This window comes from Diprion similis, chromosome 9, assembly GCF_021155765.1.
Source record: "Diprion similis isolate iyDipSimi1 chromosome 9, iyDipSimi1.1, whole genome shotgun sequence".
NCBI lineage: Eukaryota > Metazoa > Arthropoda > Insecta > Hymenoptera > Diprionidae > Diprion > Diprion similis.
This window is the reverse complement of record NC_060113.1, coordinates 1,172,880-1,192,666: the sequence shown is the minus strand read 5'-3', so window position 1 is coordinate 1,192,666 and position 19,787 is coordinate 1,172,880. Positions and strand designations below refer to the sequence as shown.

General features: G+C 35.4%; 2 protein-coding genes across 8 annotated transcripts; both read left to right on the top strand.

The window, feature by feature from the left end:
• Positions 1–232: 232 nt before the first annotated feature.
• Positions 233–3,431, top strand: LOC124410467 (F-box only protein 33). Its single transcript, XM_046888867.1, has 7 exons — positions 233–870; positions 1,221–1,321; positions 1,412–1,606; positions 1,683–2,084; positions 2,166–2,405; positions 2,492–2,678; positions 2,823–3,431. The coding sequence occupies exons 1-7, from the start codon at positions 583–585 to the stop codon at positions 2,952–2,954; spliced, it is 1,545 nt and encodes a 514-aa protein (XP_046744823.1). The 5' UTR covers positions 233–582; the 3' UTR covers positions 2,955–3,431.
• A 5,764-nt stretch (positions 3,432–9,195) lies between these two features.
• On the top strand, positions 9,196–16,716 carry LOC124410465 (transcriptional repressor p66-beta). Of its 7 annotated transcripts, none has more exons than XM_046888863.1 (9): positions 9,196–9,516; positions 12,624–12,692; positions 13,481–13,764; positions 13,965–14,190; positions 14,373–14,655; positions 15,010–15,075; positions 15,309–15,742; positions 15,838–16,139; positions 16,406–16,716. In XM_046888863.1, the coding sequence occupies exons 2-9, from the start codon at positions 12,643–12,645 to the stop codon at positions 16,651–16,653; spliced, it is 1,893 nt and encodes a 630-aa protein (XP_046744819.1). In that variant the 5' UTR covers positions 9,196–9,516; positions 12,624–12,642; the 3' UTR covers positions 16,654–16,716. The 7 variants fall into 7 exon arrangements, with proteins under 7 accessions (XP_046744819.1, XP_046744818.1, XP_046744815.1 ...); XM_046888862.1 differs by having other exon boundaries at positions 13,478–13,764; positions 15,013–15,075; XM_046888859.1 differs by having other exon boundaries at positions 13,478–13,764.
• The last annotated feature ends 3,071 nt before the right edge of the window (positions 16,717–19,787 follow it).

Below are 19,787 nucleotides of genomic sequence, written 5' to 3'. Positions count from 1 at the left end.
TACGGAAACTTATCTATCTGAATATCAAATTCGAAAAGTATGTTCTGATATACAAAAGCTCTTTGAGTAGTATAATCTTTTCTAACATTGCTCAATGACGTCATGAGTCGAGAAAGTCAATTTTTTTTCAAACACATTAGATAATAGATTCCGTTTAAGGTAAATAATTCATACATATTTTTCTGCTGTTTTATTCTTCAGCTTCTCTGCATTCGCTTTGATAGAAAGAGAGCCGTAGAGAGTTTGTATCATAATTTTATTCATTACTACCATATATTGTCGCAAAATGGAACAGACGCCACATACCCTACATACCTGGCCACTGTATACATATTATACATAGATATATTCTTAGGTAAATGCGAAACGATGCTAACGTGTGTTGTACGCTATTTGCTTGTGCGTGCGAAACACATGTAGAACATTAATAACCAATCGGAACAGGCTGATACGTAGTTGGTATGAAGAAGGAGAAACGCGACAGTTGGTCAAAGGGATCGAACGCAATAATAATATCGTTGTAAATATTTAAAAGTAGGATCCTGCGAAGGAGAATTTCGATTGATCATCTGTAATTTGGAAATGGTGCGTAGTCAGCGAGTGGCTGGCTCTGATTCGAAATACGGAACGTCCGATAAGTCGTTGGATTTGGTTGTGAATTTTGAAGAGTCAAAAACAACAAGCGAAGGCGAAGAAGGGCAGCTGTCATCAGGGACGGCAAACAGCTGTTCCTCTTGGAAAAGTGCTAATCGTACGACAGAAATGGCGCAAGAAGACAACAGTCCCTGCTGCTGGAACAATTTACCCAGCGTCATTTTATTCGAGATATTTTCCTACTTACCTCACGACGAAAAGATAAAAACATCACAAGTAAGCTCGCTGCCAACTTTTAACCACAACTCGTACTTACACGGTCACCCAGATAGATACGTTTTCTCACTTTCTATTCCCATTATATACAAATATTTTTATTTTATTTTCACACTTTGCATCACGTACTCGAGTTTCATTTATGCAACTGATATTTGCATCGAAAAATCGCGGATATTTTGGGAGAATTTCTTTTTTAAACTTGGCACCATCAATTTCTTGACAGATAAAAATTCTGCAGCTAACAACGTTTATAATTAGCCATAATAAACTGACTTTACACCGACAACTTGGTCTGTATTAATTATTTATTTTATTATTATTGTTGTTATTATTATTATTATTTGCAGGTATGCAGGAATTGGAGGTACGCCCTTTTTCATCCTTGCTTTTGGAAGAAAATTACATTCACTCTGGACGTTAGAAACGAGGATAACATGCCGAGAGCTCGGTGAGTTTTTTTTATACGAGCCAAATCCTAGTTTCTGAAAGTATATGTGTGTTGTCGCAACAGTAAGATTGAGATTTTTCCCCCTCTTAGATTCTTGGCCAACTATTTTGCACACAGCGTTCGAGAAGTTATAATAAAATGTGACACCGCTAGTTATTTTGTCAATGAGACGTCCAGACTTCTTACTAAATTAAGCACCAATATACATCTTCGTAAACTTTACTTAGAGCCAAGCAGTTGTACCTTTGATTGGCCAGCAAGACGAGCGAACAACAGAGATGAAGGGTACATATTTATTTAATCTTGTTCATTTTTAATTATTGCCCACAAAGTTCAGTAATAGATTTACACATTTTTTCAGACGGCTAATATGCACACCCATGCTAGAACCTCTTTTAGAAATTGTCAAAAGAACAATATCCCTCCAAGCCCTGAGTCTGGGATGTGCGGAGGACCTGGCCGCCAATTCGGGTGTAATTTTGGATGCACTTCAATACCACCATGCAAAGAATTTGACCCACTTGAGTCTAGCATCTGTAAAAGAAGACCCTGATGGCTATATTCTGCTGGAATTGGACACCTTCGTGTTCAGGTCGTTTATAAGGCTCTCGATACTGACGATAGACTATGACAATGTCAGCGACATGTTGCTCCAGGCACTAGACAATGGTTTGATGGAACGACTAGTTATCCACGTGCATGGACTCGACGACGATCATCCTGGCACCACTAATAATGCTTGGATGTTATTTGTTCACAAAAAGTAATCAGAAGTTCAATTTTACCCGCATTCATGACGCTCCTTGTCTCGGAATAATCGTCATTCTTTTCATTCCACTTACAGCCCACGCTGCGAGCTTCGTCTCAATCTGCTGCACTCCTACGATGCGGTCACTGTTCTAGATTCAGACATTTTGAGACCAGCGATGCCCCTAGCAGAACTCAAGGTACTTTTTTGCGAGACCGTTAATGTTAGAGCTTTGCACCAACTGTCCAGCTGGTATCCAAAAACTCTGAGATCTGTTGTCTGGATCGATTGTATAGATCTGAAACCATCCCTGCCTATTACTTACGAGTCGAACAGGTAAGATTTGCATCTGCAGCTCGATGCCAGTTTTCATTTAGTCTCGTCAGTTTACCTGACCTTTTTATACTGTTTTTTTAAAACAGTCCTGACCCCTTGGTGCTCATTGCTTGGACCTGCACAAAACTGATGGAGCTAGTATTTCTTGGATATAAGTATTTCCAAGACGATCTATTAGCCATCACTCGTCTTCGAGGTTCGACGTTGAAACGACTTGAATTTGCAGAACGGGATATTTTGATCGAATCATGTTCAGCCAAAGCTACAAAGAATGTAAGTATACAGAGCTAGACGTGAATGATTTTTTGCCGTAACTTGAATTCTCTATCCTCTTAACTTTTCAGCTGCTCGATTGTGATCGTCTAATGCTTAGAATACATGTTCGTTGACTAATCGATAACAAAACGGATTTTTCAGGAAATTAGTGAAATAATGGGTGGTTTTTGGCAACCATTGAGCGACGCGGAGCTACCACCTGTCGTTATGGATCCTCTAAATGGTAATAGCATTGAAGTTATAATGCCGATGGTTCTGAGCGACCAGAAGTAAGATTCCGATGAGAAATTCTTCAACCATTTTTTCTACCAGCACCACCTGTTAACAGTAGCCATTTCTGGGGACTACACATCTCAGAAGCACAGGCGCTAAGTCATATCCTTTATTTTTCTATCGATTTATTTTTAAGAAAGGCTTACGATTCGCAAAAATCTATGATCTGGATGCGTTTACACGTTTGAAAAATTTTAAAAAATTCTCAAATCCCAAGACCCGATAATACAAATTTGACGTTTTGTTTGAAACTAATCTAGTATGCGTAACTATAGAAAATGTACTTCAAAGAAGTACGAGTCCACTGAAAAATAGTTATGAGGTATAAATTGTGTTGTGTAATTTTGAAAATAGGTCATATAGCCATGTCATACATAATGCAAGGTTATTAATCATATGATGGATCTATTTTTGTGAGATTTACAGAATTTTTTCGTTGCGAGCTGAAATTAGAGTTGGCCACCGTGATTTAAATTGTTTCTTCAGTGATTCTTGGAGTTTTTGTACGACAGTTATAAATCTGTAATTTGATAATAACTTATTTATAATTGCAAAATCGATGTATGGCCGCTATTGTTTTTAAAAACTGATGGATATCGCAAACAAAAACGCATCCTAGATTAAATTTGGTAGGGAGGATTTTAAAATGAGAAGATCTTGCATCTGTAATGTCAACTGCGAGTATGATGAAATGGAATATTTTTAAAATAAACTACATTGAGAATTGTTATTACTAAACATCTTGGACAACAAGGCTTCGATACAGCCTCTTGTGACTCAGACCCATTACACATGGTAACTAATTAAACGTAAAAGATAAAAATTTAATGCTAAACTCGCACTGGCCTTACGGAATGTAAATAAACCGATGTGCAAAAAATCTTCCAGAGCAGGCTCCGATATTCCATTTATAGTTAGAGACGTTAATAATATTTTTCCATTAAACTGGGAATGTAGTATACTGTTTAATAATATAATAACAAAAAATAATGAAAAAAATAAACAGAGAACGCAAGGCCAACCGTAAGTAATTTAATAATTTTACGAAATACGGAATATTTTAATGAGAACTTGAAACTTTAAAACGAGGTAAACATCGTTTGGTAAAAAAATCAAATAGCTATCCGAGGTTATTTTTAATACCAAGACCAATCGGATTGGCTTTTCTCACGAACAGTTAAGCGTTCGTGAAAGAGCTAAGAGCGCCGTAATACTAAGAATGTTGATATCCAAGTTATTTCCGTATTTCAATACTTGATAATCTAAATAGAGACACAAAGACAAAAGTATGAAATACAAAATCTAAAAAATTATCTTCAACTATCTTATTGCGGTATAAACTTAGCAAGTTAGCATCGTAAATTAACCATTCTTTGCATTATGATGTTCTGGAGATACAACAATCTTTTTTCTACCGCGCTCTTAGCAGTCGTTACCAGCTAATATTATTAATGAAAATTAGCTGTCAATATTGTAACTTTAAAATGTCGAATCTTAAATATTTATAAGGTGCAATACGTATCTATTTCTGTCGTGCGATTCAAGCGAGATTTTGAATGTTTACAAAGAAATACCCGTTGAATGAAAAGATGCAAAACAAGGAGGAGAAAAAAACAACGCCAAACATATGTATACCGTTTATTCTGAGGAGCTATTTTACTTTTCGAATCCTTGTACGATTATTTAATTGCATCAATTATTTACTATTCTTATAAGTACGTACACCCTTTCTTCATTTTATATGTGAATCTTCTACATCTCACGTATTAAACGACGCGTACGTTACTGTTATCTTAAAAAAAAAAATCAATGTATGCTTGTTTGTTTGGAAGGAGTAATCGAGATCGATGCAGCAAATGTAAAATGAAAAAGAATATTATCTTCTTTTATTATACATACACATGTAATAGTTCAGCTGTTAAAACGGGCCTCAATATGTACCTGAGTCGCGGTAAGAATAATTTTCACTACGAAAATTTTGCTCGCGACGCCCAACAAGAATAATTCTAAGTCCGTTAAGCGTATGCGTGTGGCAAAATTAATCCTCAGACTTATTTTTGTTGCTTTTGATTTTGGCACCCGCATGCCCCTAAGACCTCGTTGCTACACTTGTCTCGAATACGAAAAAACAGAGCATGAAGCAACGAGATTTAGCAGTTTGATTCTAATCACGTATATGAGAAATAAGAAAAAAACAGTACTAAAGTAAAATAAATAAAATAATTATAAAGTGTGATGTTAAGTATAGAGTGGAGTAAAAATTGTTGTTTGTTAACCGTTGGTGCTGTATTATTTTTGTTAAATTTGATTCGTTAATTACTTTTTAAATTTAAAAACTGAAGTCATAAAAACAAGTGTATTTAACGGACGCGGCGTCTAAGAGAAAGATTAAAAAAAAGTCTCGTAAAGTTGTTTAAGAACGGAACGAAAGATATAAAAAATAAGCAACAAATAATAAGATTAAAAAAAAAATATGCAGGGATACCCGCGCGTAGGTGAATAACGTGATATACGTGATAGCATCGTCTCTATTATATATTGTACAAAACTTCCAGAAGCCCGCACGGTCTTTTATGTAATAGTTAAATATTAAACTATTACTAACTCGAGACAAAATCAAATAAGACTGAGCCTACAAACATAAGTAAAAGGCCGTGCTGAAATAAACTCATATTCATAGAACGTGACTGAGAAAACAATCGAAAAAATTACTGTTCTGCTCTTAAATTAATACAACGCTAGTATTAAAAGCACAAACAATAATTTTTTTTCATTTCAACTTCAAACATGAGATCGAGAAAAACGAAATTCATCTAATTCTATTCATACTCCCAAATTTGATTGGTTTGAGTTAGTGATAAGAACATACATGTATGAAGCACAAAATAAGATGATATAGTTTGAAAAATTTTGTTTCAACCTTTTCGTGTCTGTCATACTATAGAGTTATCATTCTATGAATATGTGTTACGAGAGACGGTGCACAAGGTAGTTTAGATCTGAATATGCCCAATTTAAGCTCACTCGAATGTGATCTCCTGGATTATAAACTATACAAAAAAAAAAAAAAAAAAGGAACAAGCCTGCCCATATCAAAAATGCTGTAAAATAGAAATCTCAAATTGTGTAGAAAAAATTGCAAAACGTGCGAAGATCTATTTTTTGAAAATACTACTAATATGTATATATTTTTACCGAGGCAGGCCTTAGCAAGGTATCTCTTCTTGTACATAATGCCAAGATGACAACTGTGATCCTTATTAATGACGAAGAACAATAAGAAAAGGATGAAAATATTGGAAGTTTGTTGAAAAAGGAAACAAAGTTTATATCAAAAAAAGCAGGTGTCGAGTGAGCTGTTATTTGAACAAAAAATTGGGCTGTTATTTTCAACATCTGTGATACAAAATAAATAAAAAAAAAAAACGTAGAGGGATACTTGAGAGGCTCCTTGCGCCATGAAACGCATACGCGTGTTTAATGTCAAGAAGATTGCTAGACGAGACAAGGCTGTATCGTGTAAATGTTACCAACATACTGGAAATTGTAGCATGTTGTAAATGTTATTTACCAGATGTGTCTTTCATCACTTTCTTGTAATCCTTAGTTTGGATTTTTAATATCGAACTTCTTGGTGTATGTCAATGAGACGACAAAGCTACTCTCTCATCTAGAAATCTCAAACGATACGAACCTGTTTTTAAATATTGTACTACGTTGTTAAGATGAAGGCGATTCCCTTGAAAATCTTGATCGTTGATCGTCAGTAAGGTGTAATTTGATTGAAAATGAAGTCAATTCAATTCAATTCAATGCATTCCATGATTAACTATTTTACTCAACTCATCAGAGTTTTGTGAGGATTGAATATGTCTTGGCCTCCTTTTTAAATGATATAATAACACAAGCACAGTAGATTTTAGGATTTTCAGTTAAATTACACTGTTACACTGGCATATCGATTAAAGGTTTGCCATAAATTGAAGCATGAACATAAATTACACGTGGTCAAATAGAATCAAATTTTAAAATAGTTTAACTCACGGGATGCTTTCTGAACTCGAAAGTTGAATAAAATATTTTTACTTACTTCAGTTTAAACCTACGACTCCGATTTATTGTAAAGCCACTCAAGTATTATTCGAGATTAAGTACCTACATATATTGCTCTACAAAATTTTATTTGACCACGTTTAAATGCGAACAAAAGCAAACAGCGATCTGCAATCAGGTCTAAGTCTCTAGACGTAAGCCGAAGGGCCTCCGTAAGCAGTATTATAAGTTCCTAAAGACTCTACGCGATTTAGGTGATATATATGTATATTTAAAGGAATAAAAAAACTACAACGCGTTTTAATACGAACATACGCTATATTGTATATCGTCGTATCACTGAACCTCTAAATCGTCGGTTCATTCCAGTGTGAGAAATTTGAAATCAACACTCTTGCAAATTAGTTGGAAAGTGTGTAATTGAGAGAAGACTATTATAAAATGTCCGAACAAAATAAGAAGAGAAGAAGAAGATAAAGTTTTGTAGCCTTGCGAAAACTTGTTAAACTTGCAAGACATTATTATTATGTGAACTTTACAAAAGAAAATGCTTGTTGTAACGCAATGTCGATTTAGAAATGCAATTACCAGCCTGCATACTCTTATCTACTTGATTTCAAGCTTAAATTTCATTTTTTATACTTGTAATTATAATATAATATGTTTTATTTTTAATTTTTGTTCTTGATTTTAAATTGAAGTCTCCGGAAGCTAAGTAAACTACAATCCGTAGCAAAAATATGTATTTTTGAGTAAAAACAACCAAAAAGAAAAAACAAAAAAATGTATTACGCGTGGTAAACATTGTCGCCGGAATCGTTCCATCAACGAACCGAAATATTTATAAATAGAGTCTTTCAACAAAAGTTATATAGAAGTTTTTTTGTGTTATATAAACATCCTGCATTTTAAAAAAACACGCTGTACTATTAATTGCACTATGTTGAATCGTTAAATCTAATGGTTATTATTAATTAGTATATGGAATGTATAAAAAGAAAAAACAGATCAATACAGTATTTATCATTGAAAAAAAAAAAAATTTTTTTTTGATCAAGTTACGGATACAAATTAAAAGAAAAAAAAAAAACAATTTACTAAATTTAAATATTGTCTATCAAGGAAACTGACTAATTGCAATATTTTTTCTTTCTTCTTCTGTAATAAATATTAATCAAAATCCTTAAAACTTGAGTTATGTGATTACAACTATTTTTTAAAACTATTACTACGTACCGGTTGTTTTTCAGGAAAACTGTATCAATAAAAATTAAAGAACTTTATTCGTACAGATTGTATTGTTACACATACGTATAATGCATACATTTTATGGGTAATTGTACGATTATGGTAAGAATATATACACACACATACACACACACACACACACACACACACACATATATATATATATATATATATACACACATATATACATAAATAAGAATCTTTACATACATATTATCTGTAGCAGAAATTTCACATTGAAATTCATTTTTCCTGCAAAAAAAATATTCGTTCAATGGAAATTAATGTCAAAATCGAATTATTTACCATAAAATCATTTCCTTATGTAACTTATTTTGCTACAGGTGAGAATACACACGCACACATAAACACATGCATACTTGCTAACGTACGTATTATATACATAGGTATATAAATATATACACGCATATAGTATGAATTAAAGAAACAAACTTGAAAGGTAAAAAAAAAAAAAAAAACCTCAACAGATGTATATCTATAAATAAATGATGTATGGCAATTAAAGTTATTGCTATGATATTTCTTTCGTCGTTCGTTCATTCATTCGTTATTGAATTTCTGTCTTGTAATATTATAATTTCATATATAATCACTGGTGTTTCCTTAATGATCAATGAAATTTGCTACAAGATTTTGAAGCAAAAGAGGTAAAGAATCATCGAAGGAAAGCGTAACGTATTTAATTTGACGTAATTTAATAACACGCGACGCTCGGTAGGTTTCTTAAGTTTCGCCGCTTAAAAAGTGTGGGGTGCGCAGAAGCACGTGGATTTGTTTGGATAATTGTCACTCGTATTTACGGAGTCCGTGGTGCCCTTCCGGTGAGCCCCGTAGCTAGCGGCGCTACCCTGGGCGAGGGGGGGGAGCGGCGAGGGGTCAAGAGGGGGATACAAAGTGGGGGGAAAGAACAGCAGCAGCAGAACAAGGCCGCCATATTGAATCACTCTCGTTAATTTTTGCGCGAAGGCGGTGTTAATCTTTTACCCCCTTACGGGATTGTCTGAGGTGCGATCGGAGGGTTGATGAAGTGTTTAAAAGGTGTTTGAATATCGTGTCAAGTTAAAAGATGCGGAATCTTTCGTGTCGGAGAATCGGAGGAATGTTTAATATCTCGTCGGATATCATGCGGTGAAGTGCGGTGGGTCCCTAGGACGAGTGTGTGGAGAGCGGCTGCTTTGTGTAATCGATTTGTGTGTCAAGCGGTTTACACAAATTTGGACCAACCTTGATTGACCCCCAGGTACGTCCTCGCTTTATCCAGAATGTGGTCATGTTGGGTGTCAAAATACTCGTGAATAAACATCAAGTACACGGGTATGCTCGAAAATTGTCCAACTGGTGTCGGTGACGAGAAAAATGCGGAAATCTCCGAGCGGCACCGACCTCGTCGTACGCATCGGTTGACCTCGCGATCTTTCAAATCCACATTTACCAAATACCGTCGTGTTGGGTATCAGAATTCACAGAATTTTACCCACTTTCCATCTGTAACGGTAAAAACCGCACAATGTTTGCCTGTCTTCGACAATTCCTCGTTTATCGTACGAATTGCCGAAACGCGATGCTTTACCCAAGTAAAAACTTGACTATTTTTCATTCCTAGCCGAATTTAACTAACCAGTGTGTAACAAGTCTAACATTATTTCCAGCGATCATTGAACTGTAATCAACTGTATATACGTATGTTGTATATATACACAAGTATAACAGTCCGGTCGGTGTAGTCGTTCCGATACGTAGAAATTCTTCCACGTCGTTAATAATTGACTAGTCGCTTAAATTTCGACGTCGCGACAACACCAAATACCTATAATAACGGTGCTTGCTTGCCGTAGAGTTCTCTCGCTGCAGCATTATTTAATGTATCTGATATTTTTTTTTTCCTCTACCTTCCTCCCCCCTTCCCCCTCCCCCCCCTCGTATCTCGTTACCACGTTCGTATGAAAGAAGAAAAAGAAAAAAAATTAAATTCTTCTCTCTATCCTACATCAAACGTACAAGTAAATAAATAAATAAATAGAAAAAGGCGGGAGTCTAGCCCCGGCATGTAATAGTAATTCTTTTGCATTTTAACATACCGAAAAATATCCCCCCCGTCCCCCTATTATAAGGTAATTACAAATCGAGTATTAGTTACCCTAGAAATTCTTGCCGAAAATTCACATCACGGAATCCGACACAAGATTCCAAGAGATAACGAAAATGGCCACGTATGATATCTCGTATGTATGTACATGTACATACATACACCGTTGTACACACACGCATATGTACACACAAATCCAAACGTAACGTGCGCTTACAAATATATCCACGTATGTATGTACATACGTCATGCATATAGGTATACACTGTATAGGTACGTGCATGCATATTACAGTTGTAGTCACCGAAATAATTACACAATCCTATTAACCAAATCCATCTATGCACGCTTATTGTTATTATTATCCCTAAGGATCGTCCAACGTGGTACGTGAACAAATGATATATAGGTATAGTAGATAACTATAAATAGGTAACGATAATGTGAAAGTGTAAACAAAAAACAATCAAAAAAAGAAAAAGAAAAAGAACAAAACCGTATTGCATTAGTATTATTATATTCACACGGTATATATATATATATATATACAATATAGTATAGAGGGAAACGGGATACAATTTTTGAAACACAACGATCATGTGTCTCTTACATAGATCTATACCTGCGTTTTGGGGCAGAAGTAAGCAGAGGGTGGAAATGTGATGTTTAGAAAGAAGGTAGAAAGATAATAAATAAACCGTTGTTAAACGTAATTAGTCGGCGGGATACGTTCTTTTTGACGAATCGAATGTTGTTGTTGTTGTTTTTTTTTTCCTCTTCCTTTTTATATTCCACAAATCTGTATATTACACACGTCGAGTGAAGATTAGTAGTTTCGTGTGTGTTCCGTTCGGCGCGGGGTGGACGACGGTCGGGAGGGCTGGAGGGCGGGAGGGAGGGAGGGAGGGCATTCAGGCGGTGTCGAGGGGGGCTGTTGGAGGGGTGAAGTTGAACGGGCCGGGGGGGAGGGAGACAACGAACGAACGAACGAACGAACGAACGAAGGAATGAGCGAGCGAGCGAGCGAGCGAACGAACGAACGAACGAACGGAGAAGTAATTAATGTGCGACAGTCCCTCTCGCCCTCCCCCTCCCCCCTCTCTTTCTGCCCGGCGAGTCGTCGCTTCTCCCTTCGCCTCTTGCCGCTCCTCATAGCCTCCCATTTCCCCCCCCCGTTACCACCCTTTCTGCCCCCCATATGCCCCCTGTCCCCTTTGCTTGCTACGGTTAGCTGCCATTGTGTAGAGACGCTACTTCCGAAGGCATCAAATTCAATTCGTGTTGAGGCAAGGAGATGTGATGGTTTCGGAAATGAAAATTTATTTTCAAGTCACGCCAAAATAACACGACGGATTTATATATCGGTTTTGTTATTTCTGTTTCAAGAATTCGATTATAACTTCTTGGCGTAGTTGATTGATATGTGCTGCTTGTTCATTTACTAATTGATGTTTAATAACCTTCGCCTTAAACACGCGTACTGTACGGTTCATATATACTCGGTATGGAATTGTGCCGCGAACTAAGCCGGGTTCAACTCTCGTAGAGGTTAGAAACACACTTTCTTAGTACTCGTCTCTTTACGTTTTACCTTCCCAGAACTATCTACCTATCTACCTACCTACCTACCTACCTACCTACCTAATCCTATTCATCCGTTCCGTTTATGCAGTTCAGTAATTTTTACCGTACACGGTAATGCGGTATTTTTGTTTTCCTCCATTTTCAAGTCAACGCCGTTTTCCGGTTTGTTTTTACATCCTCTTGATTTATCTTGGTTAGTTTTTTTTATACCCAATACCGCTGTTCTATAGCTCACACCAAACTGCTCAGCTTTCTCTTTGGATCTTGTATTTTTATGACATGTAGTGTACCTCTATGTATATTTCATTGAACAACGTATACTCGAATCCTGAAATGTGGTAATGCTAATAAGTCTCGGATTTGTGGAAAGTTACCTAACTTTAGCCTTCGTTTAAACAAGTCTATTTTACAACAGTTCTGTCGAAGACGACAACACACGTCACCGCGTGGAATAATACTTTTCCGTTTCTATGTAATATTTATTATTTACTTTTCTTTTCATTTTCCGTGTTTATTCATACTTTCATTCATGTTAGTCAATTCTTACCAGTGCTATTGAACATGTTCAAAGATTGATCGTCAATCATCCTTTAGTTGAATCAATGCTGTTACCCAATACTTTTGACGTAAATTGTTGCGGCTAAACACAATGAGTAATCATCGTTGCATTATTACAGGGTCGTAGCACTGGGGAGGATGGAGGCGATGGATTTGGACGGGGATACTGTGGTTGACCTTAGCGTCAGGTAAGAATTGAACTATGCAATACCTCGTATTGTTGGAGGACAATCTTTTTCTCCAATCTATTTTCGTCACAAGATATATCATTCATGCTTCTTGGGCGTAAATATCCAGATATCGTCAGCAATACAGCTCACACTGTTTATCGAAGTTATAGTCTCATGTTTTCTTGCATTTGAACATATTTATTTTAAACAGATTAACGACTGGATAGAAGTATTCTAAGTTCTAAAATAATTTAAAAAAAAATTTTTTTGTTTTTTTTGTTTCGTATTACATCAACAACACACTGAAGAATATTTTATCCACAATATTAATATTGAATATGAGATAGTTCTTAGAATTCCGTACTAAAAAAAGCAATTTAAAACGAATGCTATTGTTTAACTACATTTGAGCGACAAAGTTATGTAAAAGAACCTGTTTGTTATCAGAAATGACCATAAAACAGTCTTATCAATACAGGCATTTATTCCCCTTGTATGAAATTGCAACGTTAGCAACTGTATGTATCTTTTATGGTTACTATAGTTTGGAAGGCTCGGTCTTCTCTGTTTTTTTCTATTTTTTTTGTCTTCCTTCCTTTTTCAAATATCATATGCATATCATGTCTACGCATATGTAGATTGGAACTATATTTATAATTGACGCTTCTCTCATGTACAAGAACTGCGGTTGGCTTGGGTTAGATCACTTGACGATAATATTATTACGAGTCATATTTGAATGTAAACTTATCCAATTTTACCGAAAACACAGGCTTTATAAAACAATTGTCATTTTTTCGTAGCAGTAGCAGTAGAAGGGACTCCCCGTCCGTCCCTTCTAATTCCGGGGACTTGGTTGTACCGCTGGACTTGGGTGCCCATTTTGCGGCCAGTCCTGGATTAGAAAATAATGTGCCAGAGGCTAGAAATATACAAAATGCTACTCGAGGTATACTCGGGGCTAAGTCAGGCGAGGATAGAAGACCTCGGCGCAACTTGAGACCCAGGACGGAACGAAGCTATGCTGAAAGTCCCGACGAGCCAAGAATGAATGGTTACGTAAACGGAAATGCCTCAGATAGCGAGGAAGGTATTATGATTATTTTTTTACATGTTGTTCGGTAGCACTAAATTGATTCAATTCAATAAATTTTTTAAAAATTGATCAATTATTACAAGAAAAAATTCACAACCATTGTGACAGCGGTTGATCGCAATTTCTTTGTTAGCATAAACACCTACCTGCATCAAGAAATAAATGGATAACTTTTCGAGACTATTTTCTTACAGGAGAAATGCCTCCGCTGTTACCGATCAAGGAATTAAGCTCTGACGAGTTAGCCGAGCGCGAAAGAAATCTTAGAAAACTAAGGGAAGATCTGAGATCTGAAGAAATGAAATTAGTATTGCTTAAAAAGTTGAGACAGTCGCAGCAGCTCAAAGAAAATATTGCGGCTGTTCCAAAAGTACCCAGTAAATTACCACCACCAGTAACAGTACAACCAGTGGCGCACAGGTAAGCAAATTTACTATAAAATTTTGAAAAAATAACAACATTCCTCAAGTCATCAGATTTTCATTTATCTCAAGCTAAATGTTTGTATTTTTTGTTTTGTCATGTATTCACATATGCGATCTTCAAAGGAAAGAGAGTTTAAAAGATAAATTGACTTTGTTTTTTTACCCTCGATGTTCTAGTCATAGGACCACCAAAGCGCCGCCGCCGTTTTTAAAAGGCCAACCCCCTCCCAGCAGAAGTAGTAACAGTTTACACGGGCCACCACCTGGTATACTGTTACCACCAATGACTGTTAGAAGTGCTACTTCTAGTACCGGTATGCCACCAAATATGGTAATACCACAACCTCCTCATCCCAGAGGTAGACCCTCGAGCGTAGCTTCCAATGTTCCAAGTTATCACGCCCCAGCTGATAGAACTGAAAGATCTACCAAAGATCCAACACCTGCAATCGCTCATCAGGTTAGTCGTACATTCGGTCAACCTTCTAAGAGTTATCAAAAATAATTCAGTCCTTCTAGTGAAAGACTTGTGGTAACAGATTAAACGACTTCGTGTTTTTTTTTTCTATTGCTATAAAACGTAAAAACTGTCATTCGATTCATGAGAAGAAGAAAAGAACTGATCAATTTGGATGAACGTAACAATGAAAAATTTGAAGACCCTGTAATTGCCAAAGAAGTGTTTAGGAATACAGTCTCTTAGTTCAAAGTAATACTAAAAATCGAATCAAAGGCATGGAATGTTGAACATCGAAAGACTCGAATAGAGAGTGATAACTGTAATGAACATTTTCTTTGTATTATCATTACAAAGCAGCTTATTGGAAATCAAGAAAACAAACCCAGCACATCGATAAGCACCCCTGCGCTTCCTGAGCAGGTATTCTTACATATTGAGATTAACCAGCATCTGTGTTTCTATGCAGAAACCACGTTATTCAAATGAATTAGAATGTAGTATGAAGAAGTATGACCAAAGATTGTTACATTTCTTCAATGAGTAATCAAGTACTTGATGCGTTATTATGGTCCTGGAGCCATTGGTGGGTGAACAACCTTTTTTTGCATTTCTTACGCGTTTCTCATTCTTCTTTTGAATTATGTTTGAAACAGGAAAGGACACGAGAAGATAATCAGACACCTGCACAGCGTCAGGCAGCGGCGAAGTTAGCTCTTCGTAAGCAGCTGGAAAAGACACTGCTTCAAATTCCACCGCCAAAGCCGCCACCGCCAGAAATGCATTTCGTACCGAATCCCTCCAACACAGAGTTCATTTATCTCGTCGGATTGGAACACGTCGTAGATTTCATAACGAAAGAACCTGCTATACCTCCACCTCCCGAACCATTCGAGTGTACTCAATGCAGAACTGATTTCACCCCCGTTTGGAAATGGGAGAAGTCAGCTGGCGGTGGTAAAAAAGAAGGTCCACGCGGGCAACACGCTACCTTTCAACGACCTCCTGCTGGTCGTGATCCTAGAGTTATATGTGAACATTGTGTAACTACTAATGTCAAAAAGGCCCTCAAAGCTGAACACACTAATCGGTCAGTAGATTTAGCGAATAAGAGTGAAATCGAATGACTAATGATATGGTGCTGAACGTAATCACTGATCTGTCGTCCTTCCATGTTATTAACAGGTTAAAAACAGCATTTGTAAAAGCACTACAGCAGGAACAGGAAATAGAACAGAGACTGGCACAGGCAGCATGTCCAAGTCCTGATCCTCCTCCTCCAAAGCCAGTCCCAAAAGCATCGACGCCCACAAGGAGAGTGGCTACTCCTCCAGCACCTCAGCAAGTTTCACAAGTCCCAGCACCTGCACCTACACCTCCAGCACCAAAACTCCAAGATCATACGCTGGCCAAACTCGCAGAGAGTGGAAAATTCAGTCCGCATCACGCAGCTGCTGCGGCTGCATTCCATCAACAGTTTCTTAGAGGTGATTTTTAACATTAGTTTCTCGTTTTATCAATTAGTCTCTCCGTTGAACTCATCAGGCTATGTTCGTTTTCTACGTGATATTTAACACTGACAATCATTTTTTGTATTTTTTAGTGAATATTAAACCTTGGTTATATTTCAGATTGTTTACAATCCATGAAGATTCTTTGAATGAATTCGAAACTTGTCAACGTTTCATAATTTGAAAGATGGACAATTGTTTCTGTTTCATTCTGGTTCTAAAAGGCTTTTTGTTTTCTACAGAACTGACGAAAAATTCGCCTGGACTCCCACCTCAACAGCCATTGCCGGCACATGTATTACCGGCCTTCAATCCAATTTTATATCCGTATCAGCTGGCCATGGCACAAGCAACCAGCGGAAAGGGCCTTGTCGAACTTCAAAGACAGGCAGCTGATATTCAACGTCAATATTTACTGGACATGATACCATCTCAGGCTCAAAGTAGTCAGGCTCCGCCGAGGGCTCACCCGCACAACTGGAAGACGTAACCGAACGCTCGTAAACGCAACCAGTGAAGATTAAAATTGAAATAAAAAAGGTTTAAAAATTTGCAAAAAAAAAAAAAAAAAACAAAAACAAAAAATAATACAATTTTTAATGAAAATAAATAGTCTAATATGAAGGGGGAATAAAAATGAAAAAAAAAAAATAAACAAAATAAAATAAAATAAAACAAGCAAATGAAAATGAAGTAAATGAAATATTATGGGAATAAAAACTCTGATGAATGATGATAATTAAATGCTGTACGTGATTTTCTTTATAATGAAAAGATTCAACTGCATCGTACAAATATTATAGTCAATACTGAATATTGATAATCGACATTGCAGTGTTTTCATTAAAGTATAATTTAATTAAATAATTAATTCAATGGATTTCAATGTATCGTTGAACATGAAAAATGTTACAGTTGCTAATGATGAATGAATAATGATTGAAAAAAAAAAACAACATATAATGATACAAAGAACGACAACAAACAATCGTGCCGTTTCAAGGCAACACAATGGTAAAATGATAAATGTTCTCTTATTTGATATGAATATATATCTGTTTTTATTTATTTTAATATGAATTATCGTCAATAACAAAAAAAAAAAAAAAAATAAGTGAGTAAATGAATGAAATCAGTGAATCTAACAGTTTTAACGTTACGTTGACAGTTTGCTGTCATTAGATAAACATAACAACGATCAAATAGTTATCGTTAATAATTTGACTGTTGTATCTGTGAAAAAATTATCTTTTTAAATCCATTTCAAACGTATCGTCGTTCATGCAATCAATATTGAATATTGATATTTATCTTTTTTCATGTTAAATAACGATGAACGGTATAGACACACGGACCGAAACGGATACACACATAAACACGAGTATGATACAATTGAATGAAAAATAGTTAACATATTGTAGTGTAAGAATGAATCGGAATTTTAAAACAATAAGAATGTTAAGAATCGCACTGGTTATATAATTTAAAAAAATTGTCCAAATTTTTGTTGTTCTTCTTTACAACTTTAATAGGCGTGCGATTGTAATTTTTTGATTTGTATGTCGTAAAATATAAAATACTGGTCTCGAACGTTATAAGACTCGTACCGTACGCGAATCAAGATTTTTGATATGCACAACGGCTCGCCTTTTTTTTCGTTCTCTTTTCTTTTCCCTAACCTAAAGAAACAAATTTAAGGAAGAAGAAACTGAATTGTAAAAAAAAAATCAACTAATCAAGAAAAAAAAAAAAACTAATAACCGACGGTCGAGAAGTGCGTAATGTAAGCACGTGAGTGAATATATAAAAATAATAATAATTGATATAGACATAACGAACATTTGTAAAGGTCTTAAGGCAGTAATAAGTGTTATATAATAATTAAAAAAAGGAAAATGAAACGTAAAAAATAAAAAAAAAATAAAAAAACAACAACAACAATCGAGTAACTGAATTATATATATATTAAAAAAAAAATCTTTCTAGACTCTTAGAATTAAGACAGTCTTGGTCGCTGGTTTCAGTTACGTCAGCGGCGGTACCTGTACTCTGTGTATATCTATTTCCTTTCATCTTTTCAAACTAAGTGACTATTTGTTAAAACAAAACTGGACTTGAATTTCTAGTAGCTAAAATTTTTCCATAATTTCGTAAAGGCCAGGGACCGTTTACGGATTTATTCAAGTAATCATCTTCCATTATAGGAAGAAAGGAAAAAAAAAAAAAAAAAACAAACAAACAAACTTGTTCAAAAGTGACAATATGACTCGCGCGCGTGCACAAAATAAGCAATTTGAAAAGTAATTCTTAAATAAATTATTACACATATAATCCCGGAAGAAATTACCGGTGATACTTGCTTACGTTTTTCATCTAAATAAGTCGAAGAAATCAGGGGTAAAATCATCATCAGCGTGGTTAGACTCGAGTTTTGATGTTTTATTAAAGACATTTTTGTACCATAAGTCCTAGTTCCATCTATGCATGCAAATTAAGCCTAATAAAATTTATTTAACTACCTATATTGTACCTGTATTAGATTGAAAAAGACACCGGCATTTTCTTCCGCATTGAATTCTTGGCCTTGATTTCATTAAAATTTTATAAACACCTTTTGTGTTTATCAAAATAATAGCCGTTCATATGTCCGATTCACTAAATAAATATACCTACTATAGTCCCGATATTTCTCGGTATATAATAAAATAAATAAAATAGCGTAATCGTCCCTCTTTGTAATACACGAATAGAACTTCGAACTCATAAAGTAAATAATATACACCGTAATCTATGGATCGCATAATAGATAAAAGATCTCTGTGTTTTGTATAATAAAGCGACATGTTGAGATTTTTTCTTTTTATTATTAACATTGTTAATTATCATTCTTATTATTTTTCTCATTTATTTTTCATCCGTATTTAATTCGGAAAAAAATTCAACGGTCTTTAAAGAAGAACAAAAAGTTAAACGTAATTCTCGAGGATATTGCTCACTTTTTTATAAACATTCGTGTGCTTCTTTCGATCCTTTTTTTTTTTCTATGGAAAAAAATTAGCTTAAGATTTTTCAAATTTTTGAGTGCCCTTAGGTGATCAGATCGAGCCTAATCGATTTTTAATAGATATCTGTTTCCAGTATCTCTGATTTGTTTTATGTCTGGAAATTTTGTTTCCAACAAAACTGTAAAGTTATTAAACGTGGAGTCGATACTCATACTATTATGTCTGTTTTCTCTTTGCTAACGGAAATTTGGAAATGCAAATTTTTTCAAAAATTCTGACAAACAGAAATCAAAGAAAAACAAAGTTCAATGAATCATGTAGGTATACTCTGTACATGACAACTCTATCATTTGATAGATATTTCATTGTCCTTTGGGTCTGTGTGGTGCTAAACCTGCTATGGCTGGACAATTTTTATTTAGAAATGCCAAAATTGATTGTTTGAAAAGACGATTTAGTAAAATTTGATAAAATTTATGCATGATAAGCAATGAAATATAATAATAGATAATAATCTAGGTCTATAATACAAAGCAGTTAAGTGAACAGATCCCAAAGGACCGACCTTTCTTAGTGTTTAATGTGCCTCCGTTATCGTTGACATACAAAATCCAGTCGG